This window comes from Rhinoderma darwinii, chromosome 5, assembly GCF_050947455.1.
Source record: "Rhinoderma darwinii isolate aRhiDar2 chromosome 5, aRhiDar2.hap1, whole genome shotgun sequence".
NCBI lineage: Eukaryota > Metazoa > Chordata > Amphibia > Anura > Rhinodermatidae > Rhinoderma > Rhinoderma darwinii.
This window is the reverse complement of record NC_134691.1, coordinates 251,934,641-251,949,049: the sequence shown is the minus strand read 5'-3', so window position 1 is coordinate 251,949,049 and position 14,409 is coordinate 251,934,641. Positions and strand designations below refer to the sequence as shown.

General features: G+C 36.4%; 1 protein-coding gene across 1 annotated transcript; it reads left to right on the top strand.

Moving 5' to 3' along the window:
* The first annotated feature begins 949 nt into the window (after positions 1-949).
* INHBA (inhibin subunit beta A) lies at positions 950-12,523 on the top strand. Its single transcript, XM_075828577.1, has 2 exons — positions 950-1,610; positions 8,822-12,523. The coding sequence occupies exons 1-2, from the start codon at positions 1,223-1,225 to the stop codon at positions 9,667-9,669; spliced, it is 1,236 nt and encodes a 411-aa protein (XP_075684692.1). The 5' UTR covers positions 950-1,222; the 3' UTR covers positions 9,670-12,523.
* Positions 12,524-14,409: the final 1,886 nt, after the last annotated feature.

The following is a 14,409-nucleotide window of genomic DNA, read 5'->3' as shown; positions in this document are numbered from 1 at the left end:
TAGATATATATCTATATATATATATATATATACACATATATATATATATATATATATATATATATATATATATATATATAAATATATATATTTATACATATATCTATCTATCTTTATTTATATATATTATATATAATGTATATATATATATATATATATATATATTATAGATTTATATATGTATATATATATATATATATATATATATATATATATATATATATATAAAAAGAATTGAAAACAGATGGCAGCAACAAAGTAATCATTTAGTTTACCAGTATGCATCAACACCTCCTACATGTAATACAGTAGCCCGTGGGAATAAAGTGAAGACTGTGTTTTAGTCACTGTAATGATATTGAATCAGTTGTACAGGAAAACCCTGTGTTTGCTCCTTGCGATTGCTCATAAGGCAGTGATATAACAGACAGCAGCTGTGTCATAGTATATTTCGTCATTCTTCATCATCAGCCAAACTGTACGTTATTGTCTGAACACCTAGGTTACCTCTTGGCCCCCCTTCCTTTTCAGGATTTGTTTCTCTCAGCAGTGCTGGGACAGTAGTAAAGACTGGCAGAGGTATTTGTGTTAAGTTACTTATTTTCTTCTCCAAAAGTCATAAAATGGTCTGAGATACCTGTGAAGAACAGCGTGTGTAAACCTGGTAACTGCAAGCACATGGCAATGGAACAACATGCAGTCCATGTAACATGGGATCTTCAGACAATAATGTGTCTAATATGATGAAAAAGAGAACAGATTCGGAGGCTCTAGAGACAAAAAAGAAAAGAAAAAAAGAAGATAAAAGAGGAGGGCGGTAAAAACATTAACATTGGTGTGTGTATAGCTTGGAGCACCAGAGCAGAGCTGCTTGAAAATGTTCCTCCCCTTCCTTACTCATAACCAAACTCCCACCCTCTCATTCACTTAGTTGAGGCCAATCGTCCTCTCTGTCTGTCTCTTTTTCACTCTCTCTCTCTCACTCTGAGACAGAAGTCAGAGCTTTCCTCACTGACAGCCTCAAGTACTCACAGCACTTACTGAAGCCTGAGAGAGACACTGCAAACCAAAACTACACTGAAAAACTTTTTCTCTGTTTTGCTTCAGAATATTTTTCATTAGAGGAAGAAAAAAAAAAGTTGATCTAGTTTTTAAAAGGATAAGCTTTTCACGCAAAGAATATAGAAGAAAAAAAAGCAAGTCTATAAAAGCGGTTGACAGGATGTCTGTGCATTTACTGAACGGATTGCTGCTGGGACTTTGCTGGATTATGGTGAGGAGTACCCCAACTCCAGGATCTGAGGGACACAGTTCAGTCACTGACTGTCCATCATGCTCACTCTCTAGATTCCACAAGGATGCACCCAGTTCTCAAACTGACATGGTTGAGGCAGTAAAGAAGCACATTTTAAATATGCTGCATTTGAGGGACAGACCCAACATCACCCAGCCAGTGCCTAAAGCAGCTCTTCTAAACGCCATCAAGAAAGTTCACGTGGGGAAAGTGGGAGAGGATGGCCAAGTGCAAATAGATGATGTTATTGCACGGAGAGCAGAAATGAATGAAATCTTGGAGCAAACGTCAGAAATCATCACATTTGCTGAAGCAGGTGAGTGCGGCTGTCACATTTTAGGCTATAAAATAAAGTAACAATATAGAAAGTCCCATAGAAAAGCAATGCGCAGGGGTCGAAATGCACACATGATGTCTTTTCTGAGATTTAACCTTGGCTGCAGCCTGCTTGTTTACATTTGGTAAATTCACCTAGAATAAGCTATCTCGGAGAATCTTTAACAGAGTACAAGTGTTTGAGAGGGGGAGGGGATGGACATTCTGCAAAACTTCATGAGAACCTCCGGCTAAGAGTGCTAAATATGACTTCAGCCCTTAGGGCATGTATTCATCCTAGCAATACAGAACACACAACAGTAAACCAGGTTATTTGTAGCAAAAGGTATCAATGACACTTTAGGGTTAATCCGAATGTAAGGCAGGGTGAGCTGTAGGAAGATGAAATGCCAGGAGAGTATCAGCACTGGCGGAACATGAAGGCATCTGGTGCCAGTATAATGTACAACTGCAAGTCCAGGTAACAGAGCGGTGCACTTGTAGTACTCACAGCTGTACAGGGAGATGACTTTCACCGCTGTATATATTCCCCTCTTATACTATCCCACTGAGGAGTCATCTTAAAGTGCTCCATCATCTGTAGCCCAATAGCTCACCTTACAGCACTGCAGAAAATGGTCTAATAGCCATCATGAAAGAAACTTTCTGCAATCCTTCTGCGGAGTCTTTTTAACCGTCCGCAGGTTTCCAGTCTAGAGCATGACTGTGTTTTGACATGAGTCCTCCCGCTCATTCATAAGAATAAAAAGTTCAGCATGTTCCACCACAGGCTGTGTTGAGAATTGTTTGCAGCAGGCAGGAGATGTGAGGCTGTCAAACCTCAGGGTAGCCACAATTTTTAAAGAAATGGGCTAGTAAGAAAAACATTTTTCATCGTGTCGTAAAACGAATGGCATGGTTTAGCGGTGAGCATGGTAGTCACATTATATGCGGGAACTATAAGCATTTCTGTTTAAAGGGTTGTACGGCAACATAAACAATTAAGACAGCGCTCAGAGTTTCCAGTCTTAAAAAACCTGTTGACTCAGATGTTCTGTCTGCAGGAAAAGCCTTGCAGTGTTTGCATGCTTTTAGATCAGACATTCTTGCCAGATTTTGCTGCTTCTGAGTACACAATGAAGTATTGCGTCCTAGTTCACTGTCAATGAGACTGTGTTATCAAGCCTGAAAGTTACCAGTCAAGCTTCATATGGCTTTGTGAATAAATGCAATTCACATCTGTCTAGTAGGGACCCACTGTGCTCCCGGAATGCTTTACAAGGCCATTTACAAGGAGAAGAGTTCGCATACAATAAAGATGCATGTTGGCTGTTTAGGTAACCCAGCTGCTTTGTGAGTAGGATTTCTATTGGCGCAATACATATTCTCCCTACACAAGATAAATGTAAGTATAAGCCTTCTGGCTTTAATGCGCTGAAGCCAATACTCATGAATAGATGCCAATATGTCATGCGAATGTTATTTTCTGCAAGCATCAGGCTTTTCATTATGTAACGTATAAATTGGTTGCTATGTAGAGAAAATCTGGCAAGTAACTTTGTCCTATACATTCTCATTACCATAGCAGTCTAATCTGCAGAATCCCTTTTAATGCATCCAATGCACTACAAGAGCTTTCAATATATCATAGACTATATAATAGTCCTACTGATGTTGTCATATCAATTAAAATCACAGCTGGTCCATGATGTCAGTCTTTCAAGAAGTTCCTTTACTTTCATTGGGCTTTCTGCAACCTCACAACAACCTTGTCAATGAAATGATCTAATCTAGTTGGTGTCTAACAGCCAAAAGCTTTCTAAGGAATGGGTGGTTGCTGCATTACATTGGGGGTTACCCTATTTTTGGGTGTGTTTTTGACTAGAGGACGGTAGACGGAGACTTCTCAATTCAGGACAGGTGAATTTATAAAGATTGTTGGAAGGTTCACATGTAGGTGAACTCTCATGACCTCAGGGTAAAAGTTGCTAGAAAGATCTTAAAGGATATTTTGCCATTTCATTGGGACTTAATGAGCTAGCAAACGGTTTCTAGTATTCATAAGACCACCGGATGGCCCTTAATGGGCTAGAACAGTAGTAGAGGAGTCATATCTTCAACAGTCATGGGCCATCATTCAAGATTGTGTCACATACTCTAAGTTAGTGTTGTAGAAATAGTTACAAATTCTTTCTAAAACCCATATCCAGCAAACCTGGCATTACCTTAAAAAGCAATAGTACTGATTTATCATAAAAGTAATCTAAAATGTGCCCATTAACTTCTCATTCTAGTGCCAGTCTATACCGTATATCATTATTCTGGCCATCTGACAGCCGCTAATGAGTAGCATGGAATACTAACTACATAACAGATGTCTACTGACATAAAGGATGCTACGGATAATATTTACTTGAAATTGATCCTATGTATTATTCCATAGAAATTGGCCTTGTATTCCATACTTACATTTTCAACATTATAATGGGGTGAGACATAGCTGCATTCTTTTATCTCCCACAACACGCTTTATTGTTGCCTTGAATTAGCTTAATTTGTGCAGCAATTTCTCTTTTTGCTAGGCAGAGAAGAGTTAAATACCAATGATAATATGTGCAGTAAGACTTGCACACAGTAGCTTCATTTCAATGGCCACTAGAGGGCACTGGCTACTGCAGTCTGTATTTCCCCAGCTACTTCTTGTACTTAATTACTTCTCATGCAGAGCTACAGCAGTAAAGTCTCATTGGATAACTGCTGTCCTATCCACTGGTAAGGGCTGTTGTATAAAAGCAACATCTTGACTGTCTTACTATGGAAAAGAAAAAGAGCAGGCACCATAGCGAGATGTTAAGTCAAATAAAGAATATATATGATTGCACACAAGAAATCACAAACAATGCAGTGTTGCTCTGCTCCACATTAAGAGTATGCAGGCATGATTTAATATATCCTCAAGCTGACTTACTCATGATTTAGAACTCTATTCTACACAAGGACAAAAGCAGATTTGGTAGTTTTCTGCCTGCGATTTTCTCATTGACTTCAATTGCAATTAACAGAAGACAACGGTCGGATTTCTTCTTCCCGTATAATAATACAGCCTTTAGTCACATTCATCTTGGTGGATTTGAATCTTTTTGCAATCATTTACATCATATTGACAAAGGGCAAACAAGGGCAATATTTCAATAGGCGTTAGCTCCGAGAGGGTAGCATTTATCAGAACCTTCACAACTGTTTGGCTTAAGCAAGTGACAGAAGAGAGAGAAGTCAAAAGGAGCCGTTTTCTCTTGATGGGAACATCGTGTAAAGCTTTTCTCATTTTGGAAATGAGTTTACTGATCTGGAACAAGCTCGTGGTGAAAAATAACATTTTCTCTATTTATGGCACTTTTCTTTCTAAGAATACAATTTCAGCCTTGAAACATGGTATTGAGGATACAAATACATCAGCTATAGATAAAGATGAGAATGTATATACTGCCGGACTTGATAGCAGCCAAAATGCTAAAAATAATTTAGGAATTTCTTTGTTTTCCATAAAGTAAAATATATAGTATTGGTGGCGCCTTATCAAATATAACATCTGAGAAGTAAAGGGCCACCGGGTGGTTGACAGTTTGGCAGCCTGTCTCGCACCACCACAACACAGCATTTCTGCTAACATTCCTGTCGTATTTTTAAACTGTGCGTCCTTTCCAGTAGCGCCGTGTGTGTGCAACGGAATCTTCTTTAGCAGGAAATCAAACTGCAGCATTCGTTTATTTCTGGATAATTTAACTGTTGGTATGTTTATCAGCCAGGCGGCTGCATGTGATGCCAAGATGTCTCTTTACAGAAGTTAAGACACAGACAGTAAGTTGTACAGATCCTGTGCACATAACATCACTCTCAAAGACTCACTTATAATATGCCAATAATTCTAACAAGGTTCTCTTATAGTGCTACTGTTAGCAAGGCTTTATTTCATTTGCCTATTATTTTCCATACATCATTTCTCCTTTATAAGTAGCACTTTTATTCAACTCGTGTTGATTTAAGAGACTTTGGCCGAATTTATGAATATTTGACCCGCCTAGACAAAGTAAGCTTCTAACTCATGAAATGTGTACCCTGTAGTATACATGTGAAAAGCAGTGCACCTTTAAAGATAACTCCTCATAAAAAAGGAGACAAATAGACAACTACTACATCATACTTGTAGTGCTTTAGTGTTTATAGTGGTGTGTTTTACCGCGAGGATATAGAAAATAAGAAACAAATTAAGATTGAATCAATGGTGTTGCATAGTTTGAGGGCATCTTGTACTTCTATTTCCTTATATCTTCTGTATTAAAATTTTTAGGGACTGCAGGACAGGACATTATTTGCATGCAGGACAATTCTATATAAGGTCTCTGTGGACTGGTTACATATAATATGTTGACAGAAAGCAATAGATGGATCCTGTCCACTTGTAAGGATAGGCCGGCATGTAAATAAACAGTGGAGGAGATATATCAAAACGGGTGCAAAGGAAAAGTGGAGTAGTTGCCCATGGTAACCAATCAGGTTGCTGCTTTCATTTTCCAAAGGGCCTGTGAAAATGACAGGTGGAATGTCATTGGTTGCCATGGGCAACGACTCCACTTTTCCATTGCACCAGTTTTGATATATCTCCTTCAATGCGTTCCTTGCAATCACAGTGATCCAGGGTCTGAATTCTAGTATAGCGTAGATGAGGAAGACTGCACACTTATTTTATACATTTAAAATAGCCCAATTCATCTTAATTTGGATGGAATCTTCTAAATAATACACTAATAAAAAGTAGTCCCCCACCCAATCTGATGATTTACTCACATCTGGTCGAGAAGGATATTTTGCTCCTGCATGGAACACTAGATTTACCTCATACAGTCTAGAAAGAGAGTAAGCCTTTGAAATTTTCATAGTGCCCATCATGTCCCTTTAAAATCTAAGACCTGAAACTTTCTAATTGTTTCGTATTCGCTACCCAATTCATAATATGTATGGACATATTCATTCTGTTTAGTGTCTCCAGCCCAAACTTATTAATAGAGGGACAGCATTCAGAAACTCACCAAAATGACCACATTTTAAATTCTACCTCCACTTTTAGCTATGTTCGGATATATCAAATCATTTCTTAAAGTTCATGAGCTCCACTGGTCGCTAGTACAAAGGGACATATAGTGCAGAATAATTCCATTAAAGAGAAGAAAACTGCTATCAACAAAGATCATATGTAAGGCCCCGTTCACATCAGCGTTGCCCTTCCGTTGAGGGTTTCCGTCGGAGGTTTCCGTCGGCTTAACCCCTCAATGGAAAGTCAAACAGAAACCTTAACTTCTGTTTGCATCACCATAGATCTCAACGGTGACGGAAACTTTGCAAATGGTTTCCGTTAGTCACCGTTGTGAACGGCTTCCGTTGTTTTGACAGAATCAATAGTGCAGTTGACTGAACCCTTCAATGGAAGGGCAACCCCTAGGGAAGCCCTAACTTTAAAAGTTAAAAGCCAGGGGAGCATGAAACTTCATGGAAACTTGATGGACTGCCGATAGTCGCTGCTCATGGGCCCCACTGATGTTATCTTCTGACATGTCTGTACTATTCTTCAATGGCATGTCAGAAGATAGATAAAATAGATGGTGGAACAGATGGTTCTGATCCTCTCTTGCCTCATTAGTGCACCTGTCCTTCTGTCTTTTAATCTAAAATATGTGTTGTGAACATAGAGGCTTCGAAACCTACAATAGACCTGAAATTGTACAGGTGGGAACAGAATGACATTTTATGTGCTTCAGTTACCACTATACAACATGTTGTAGCAGACCGAAACATCGACAGTCCTGCCTGTACTGTAGGAACAAATTCAAAGACTATAAAGCACTGAACTTACTAGTCATCACCCAAACTGTTTATATCACGGCATGACAGTGACCATCTGCCAAACTCTGATAGATTTTTTTGGGAAAAGTAAAAACTAGTCACCTTCCCCTAATAAAGTAATCCTCGTTATAATAAGAAACACTTCATTTGCTCATGATCAAATAACCCAGCAGAACCTATTACTCATTTCACCCTCTGCCAAGAACATGGAGTCTTTATCAGGGGAACACCCCCACATCATGATGTTCACGATCAGAACAATTATGCCAACAAGTATATGCATAGGAGAAAACATCCCAAAATATTCTGTTCTCTGCTTATATCCATTCCTTAGCACATCTACCACCCAAGTGCTATAATTAACATGCACACAGTATGTTAAATTAGAAACATAGCTGTCAATGACAAAGCTTTCTATAAACACTTTATAAACTCTGCTTATGCAAGACAGACACTCAGGCAGGTAAATAGTTAGGCCCAGGAAAAAGCAAACTATTACTATACATGGATAACTATATTATTGTCCTCGTAAGTTATACCTGTCGGCAGAGCTGACTTTGTCACTCAACAGTTTTCTTCAGTCGCAATGAGTTAACCTAGTGTACTTGCAGTCCTATAGGGAAAGAACCGAAAACACTTCATGACATTACAATGAGTTGCAACAAATTACAACCTCAGCTCTGCTACATCTGTGATTAATTCCTAACTTTATAACATACATTACTATACATTTTTACATACACCTGTCAGACCTTACATATAGCATACAATAAATGTTTGGTAATGCTTTAGAATCGCTATTATTAGCGCAGTCACTTTTCCATTTTTTACTAGTGATCTAGTAGGGAAGAGCACATGTGTATGCCCTTTTCGTTTTGCGTCATGATGAAAGGAGTTCAAATAATTCTGAATATGCCATGCAGATGTATTAGTGACTATTTGTAATCAGGAGTCCTATGACATATTCCCATTTGGAGTTAATGGCTTGAATTTTCAGTGTGGCAATGTCTGTAAAGGATTTTACATAAGACATAATGTATAGCGTGTAGTGCCACGCAGAGCTTGCATTAGAGACAACATTTAAAAGCATGAATAATATGTATCTTGGATCTGCTATGAAAAGTTGAGTTCAGCTGAACAATCTCTTAAAAATACAGATAGCCTGGCACACAATGATATATATGTTCTCTGTCAAATATATTACTTACAGTATATTATATATAGAAAATGTGATGACAATTCATGCCAAATGGCAGAAAGTGAAATGACTGAGGAAAATAATATTTGTATTTTTTTGTTGTTCATGAACTGCAGGACCTTCAAAGAAAATACTCCATTTTGAAATTTCCAAAGAAGGCAGTGATCTATTGATAATCAGGGAAGCAGAGCTTTGGCTTTTCCTCAAACTATCGAAAGCCAACCGAAGTCGGGCGAGACTAACAATTCGACTGTACCAGCAGCAACGAGGACAGAAGGAGCACAGAGGATCTGACGGGAACAAAAATGAAGTTCTGATAGCTGAGAAAGTTGTAGACACAAAGAAAAGTGGCTGGCATACGTTCCCCATATCTGGGAGCATTCAGCGTCTACTTAATCATGGCAAGTCATCAATGGATGTTCGAATAGCTTGTGATCAATGCCAAGAATCAGGAGCAACGCCTGTCTTACTTGGTAAGCGTAAGAGAAAAGATGACGAGGACAAAGAAGCAGGTGCAACTGCAGGTGAAGAAGAAAAAGAGCAGTCACATAGACCTTTCCTAATGATTGTGGCTCAACAGACAGATGAACACCCTCACAGAAGGAGAAAACGTGGCATAGAATGTGATGGCAAAGTAAGCAACTGCTGTAAAAAGCATTTCTATGTAAGTTTCAAGGATATAGGCTGGAGCGACTGGATCATAGCACCTCCTGGCTACCACGCCAATTACTGCGAGGGGGATTGCCCCAACCACATTGCTGGGACATCTGGGGCTTCTCTGTCATTTCATTCCACAGTCATTCACCAGTATCGGGTTAAAGGCCACAGTCCCTTCAACAATATCAAATCTTGTTGTGTCCCCTCCAAGTTGAGAGCTATGTCTATGCTGTATTATGACGATGGACAAAATATCATTAAAAAGGATATCCAAAACATGATTGTGGAAGAATGTGGTTGCTCATAAAAAAAGAACAAAATGTAGAAACAGTATCAATTATCTAATACACTAATCAAGAAGACGACAAATGACTTGCAGCTGAGCAATGATCAATGGAAGAAGAAATTAGATCCAAAGGAAGTGCGAGTTCTGCACCTGCAGCAACCAGTATATCAAAGCAACAGCTCTTCTAGGCAGCAGTGTGACTAACAGACTTACAGGCACGAGAACACATCTGTATAGCTATAGATACATCACATTCACTGTTTGCGTAAATGTGTTTGCATTTATACGAGTCTGTATAGATAGATATGCGGACCACCTTCTTAAGACTTTAAACGTTTCTATACTGCGCAGGTGACTTGACTTCTTCCTCTGCACTATTACTGCAAAAAATTGAAAGCATATAAAGTTAAATTTCGCTAAGGTGCTTACGATCTTAGAACTATGCAACTTATGGGGTTTGAAAACTGTTTACCCAAAACAAAGAAAAGAGAGACTTTTCAGTGGAAGTAACATGTGTAATATTTTTGTTCTTTCATGAGAGATACTTGAAAGGAACATGTTGGTTCAGATACTGGAACCAAACATTTCTATATTTTGTAAAAAAAAAAAAATATGTTTCTTTTTTATTTGCACTACAACAGTATTTGACCTGTTTAATATCCTTATTTAACAAGTATTTTCAAGAGAGGTTTTAAGAGCTGCACTTAACATGAGCTATATCAGAAATGCTACAGCACACATCAAAATAGATATTTTTATGACTATTTTCAATATTTTTTCTACCTTTAATGAGACACTTACACCAAAGACGCGTGTGAAGATTTAAGTCTGCCTGTGGTTAATAATCACTGAGCATATGGGAGGGAAGAATTTAAAGGATTGAGTGTAAAAGAAAATGTATCAAAGCCAAAATTGTATATTTTATTTCCATTCATTTATGGGTAATTGTGCTGCCCTTAGGTGGCTTGTATTTCCTGTAGATACGGCACTTCAGCAATTTTAGCTCTATAACATATTATTCCATATTTTCTTTGCCGGTTTTTATTCCGCTAATTGGTAAACCATAATCTAAGATAAAACTTTCTTGGATTATGGAATAGATCATCTACATAAATTAACAATGACCGTAATGCAAGTTTCGAACTGTGCAGTATAAAACTTAGTAGCAAAATTCCAAACCATGCTGACTGGTTGTGATTCCCACCAGCAGGTTCCATCACCGGGAGAAGAGTTCAGACTGACAACATTTGAAATACTCAAACCAACAGATCAAGTCTGCAAAAAAAAATATGTCATGGCCCGTCCTATATTATGAATATTTCATGTCTAAATTTGTAAATGGCGGAAAGTTTCATGTATTGTTAATAAATACATGCTTCAACTTCCTAATTTATTCTACAGTATTTAGCTTACATTTTAAGGCAATCTATTCATTTTTTTTTCTCTCCTCACACTACTAGTTAATCTGAAGGGTTCCTTACGCAGTCACAATGATATGTTGGTATCCATTTGTCTGTTTACATTGAAGCCTTAAAAAAATGTACTTGGCCTACAAAAAAAAGCCTTCCCTTAAACCAAAAAAAGACTACAGATATCAAACCCAATAATATTTTTTTATTATTTTATACATATATGGTATTTTATTTCCAAGCTATGCCGCAGCAGGACTTAGTAGAGTTCTCCAATACACTACATAAATCACAAATATTTCAACAATTCTTAATTTAGTATCTTGAGGGTCAAGACACCTAATTTGGTGGCACTTGTTATTTACCATATTGATTTTTGGTCTGTCCGTAATGTTTTGGAGAAAAAACATTCTAAAAAATATTAATTCCTCATGAATATTAGTTTTCAAAAGATGACTGCCACATTCAATGTTTAAAGGCTGAATTACATTAAAAGAAGAATATCTACTGATATTGGTATGCCAATTGGTTTTCCAGTGATCTCCTTAAAGGTCACCAGATTCCAACTCTTTACTGTATTCCATAGAAGTCAATTTCTTTAACATTAGTTTAACATTATGTTGTAAAGGATATAGTCTTATGTGCATAAAACTATTGAAGTCATCTAAATTTAAGCCTGCAATTTGGCAACATGACATTAGCCAGAAACATAATTACCACTTTTTGTGAGATGTATATTTTTACTTGTAATATTGTAAGTCATGGAAAGGACTGTATAGGTAGTTGCCATTTATCTTTATAAATGCTGATCATAAAACCAGTAGGGTATAAAAAAAACTAGGTAAAATTAAAATAATATGTTTAGGAGATTTTAAGTTCTGTTAGCCACTGTTAAGAAAATTAAATAAGAATGAGTTATTACATTTATTTAAAGAAGTACTTTAAAAAAAAAAAAAAGACATCTGAACAAGACAAATGAAGGTTAGATTAAGATGAAAATTTATAAATAGACACAGGAGGTCATTACATATTCCCCAACTTATGGAAAACAAAAACCTTCCAGATCTACTCTACAGTATATAGTGTCTTTCTATAATTTACAAGGAAAATATAGGAAACAGAAAATCTGCATGTCAAGATGAGAGAAAATAGGATGGTAATCAAGGCTGACCACTACTAAATAGCATAGAAGACAATTTAGTTTAATGAAATCTGCATGTCCACAAATAGCAATTGAAATTGCTACCATATTTAAACATTTTGCAGGCCATAGTACATTGAAGACAGCCCTCCTTTTAGGTAGCTGTGGAAAAAAAAACCTAATTAATGGTAAATGTTACCATATTTCTTTCTAAAGCCATGAGTCTATTTTCCTTATCCATCAATGATCATTTAATTATTTAGCATTTGTGTGAAAAAAATATAATTTGGGGTTTTCTTAATTTTAAAAATTCATATTTTTAGTCACCACTTTCCTTTTTTTAATTTATATTTTTAGTCTGTACAGTTATTTGTACATAACATATATATATTAGAAATATTAGTATGACATCTATATTGCTAATAACCAATTTAAATGGAAATAGCTTTATTTTTTTGGGTATTATTTTATAATATTAGATAATGTTACTCTTTAAAAGAAATTTCCTGGGGAAAAATGTATGCATTAAAAGTTATTTGCAATTGGAAAATTCTTCAACATTTGCTAGGGTCTGCAAAAAAAATGTAAACAATAAATTAATGTAGGTCCAACAACATTTCAGTTTACCAAGCGGTGGGTGTTTTTTCGTTCCTAGACATTAAACAACCGATTTTAAAAATAAAGGACTTTATTTTAGCGAAGACAATTTAGATTTAATCCCATTTCAATGCTAATAAGAAAAACATTTTCAATTTACAGAAAGGTAATTTATTATTTTACGTTGCTTTTTTAAAACACTTATTTATTTTGTAATATAAAAAAAACAACATGGTAATTCCATAAACAATTTCTTCCTTTTTTTATATTCTAGCTATAGCGATCAACTCATTCTCAGAAATATTTTATTTGCATTCCACTTTCATCTTTGTTAATTGCTTTAACCTATGTTCATTCTGCTATATGTAATTAAAGTTGTTAATTTATATGAGAATATTTTCAACTATGTCAATGGTTTCTTAATATTTATTGTGTAAAAGGACTGGTATTTTTTTTTATTTACGGTTTGTTGAAAGAGATGTTTGCATTTGTTTATAGTAGATATTATTTATTTGGACAGCATACCGCTCAGTATGATTTACATGTGGTCGGTATGCCAGCTGTACAATTTAGTGGGAAATATTCAACAGCTCCTTGTAGATTTTAGGATTTATGATTTTTTTTAAAATATCTGTTTGAATAGGTTTTTTTTCCATCCTTTTTAAAAACTTTCTTTTGAGGTCCACCATGCACACAGGTGGTTGTCTTGGTAGAAGCCTGTTGCTAAAAAGGATGCTTAAAAAAACGATGGCGTACTCCTATAATGAAGTCATTTTTTTTATGTGCTCGCAAGATGTTTGGGTCTGATATGTTTTATCTTGATCTATTGTACTCTTGCCCTTTGAACAAGAACAAAATGAAACAACTTAAGTGAACTAAATAAAGGGAGTTTACTGAGACACTTGCGTTTGTCACTGTGTGTTTTTGTTGTGCCGGGGTCTTCATGGGATGAGATGAAATGGAAAGGAAATGCTATAAATAAGCCTGTTGAGCTATTTCAATATTGTTTTCTTGGGCGGGACAGTCCTGCTAAAAGATAATGAGTTTATCATCACCCTTAAACACATGTTAATTTACGTGCTTATAATTATATTTACATCTTGAAAATCAACTTCTACTGAAAAAGCTTATAGAGATGACACTAATCAAGACAATAAAAAGTCTATATATAGGTCATTTTATATACAGAATGGGAAAATTAACAAATAGAAACACATACACGTACTAATGTTAATACTAGATATTTCAGCCTATTCAGCCCGTAGCATGGCAAAATAATTGAATAAGAGCACAAGCACCCAGAAAAGCTATCTGCACTGACTCGGTACAGCAGCACACAGAGTCCCTAGAGGTCCGTATTTGGGTGCAGTCACATGTGGCAGATTTTGTTGCAGAAATTTCTGAAAATCCGTTCCATTCCTCTGAATGGGGTTGTTTCAGCAGCAAGTTTATGAATTTCTACAAGTTTTATTTAGCGGAACTTATTTTTAGTCGCAGAAATTTCTACAACAAATTCTGCCATGTGTAATTGCATCCTTATAGTCCCATAGTCACTCTGTGTGCGGCTGTATGGCGCCTCTGTACAGCAGCGTATTAAAGAGGAAATCTACCATG

Bases quoted from the DNA above. Each gene is read 5' to 3' on its own strand.
- INHBA (XM_075828577.1), top strand. From the start codon at position 1,223: ATGTCTGTGCATTTACTGAACGGATTGCTGCTGGGACTTTGCTGGATT. The intron at 1,611-8,821 runs GTGAGTGCGGCT...CATGAACTGCAG, and splicing joins CATCACATTTGCTGAAGCAG to GACCTTCAAAGAAAATACTC.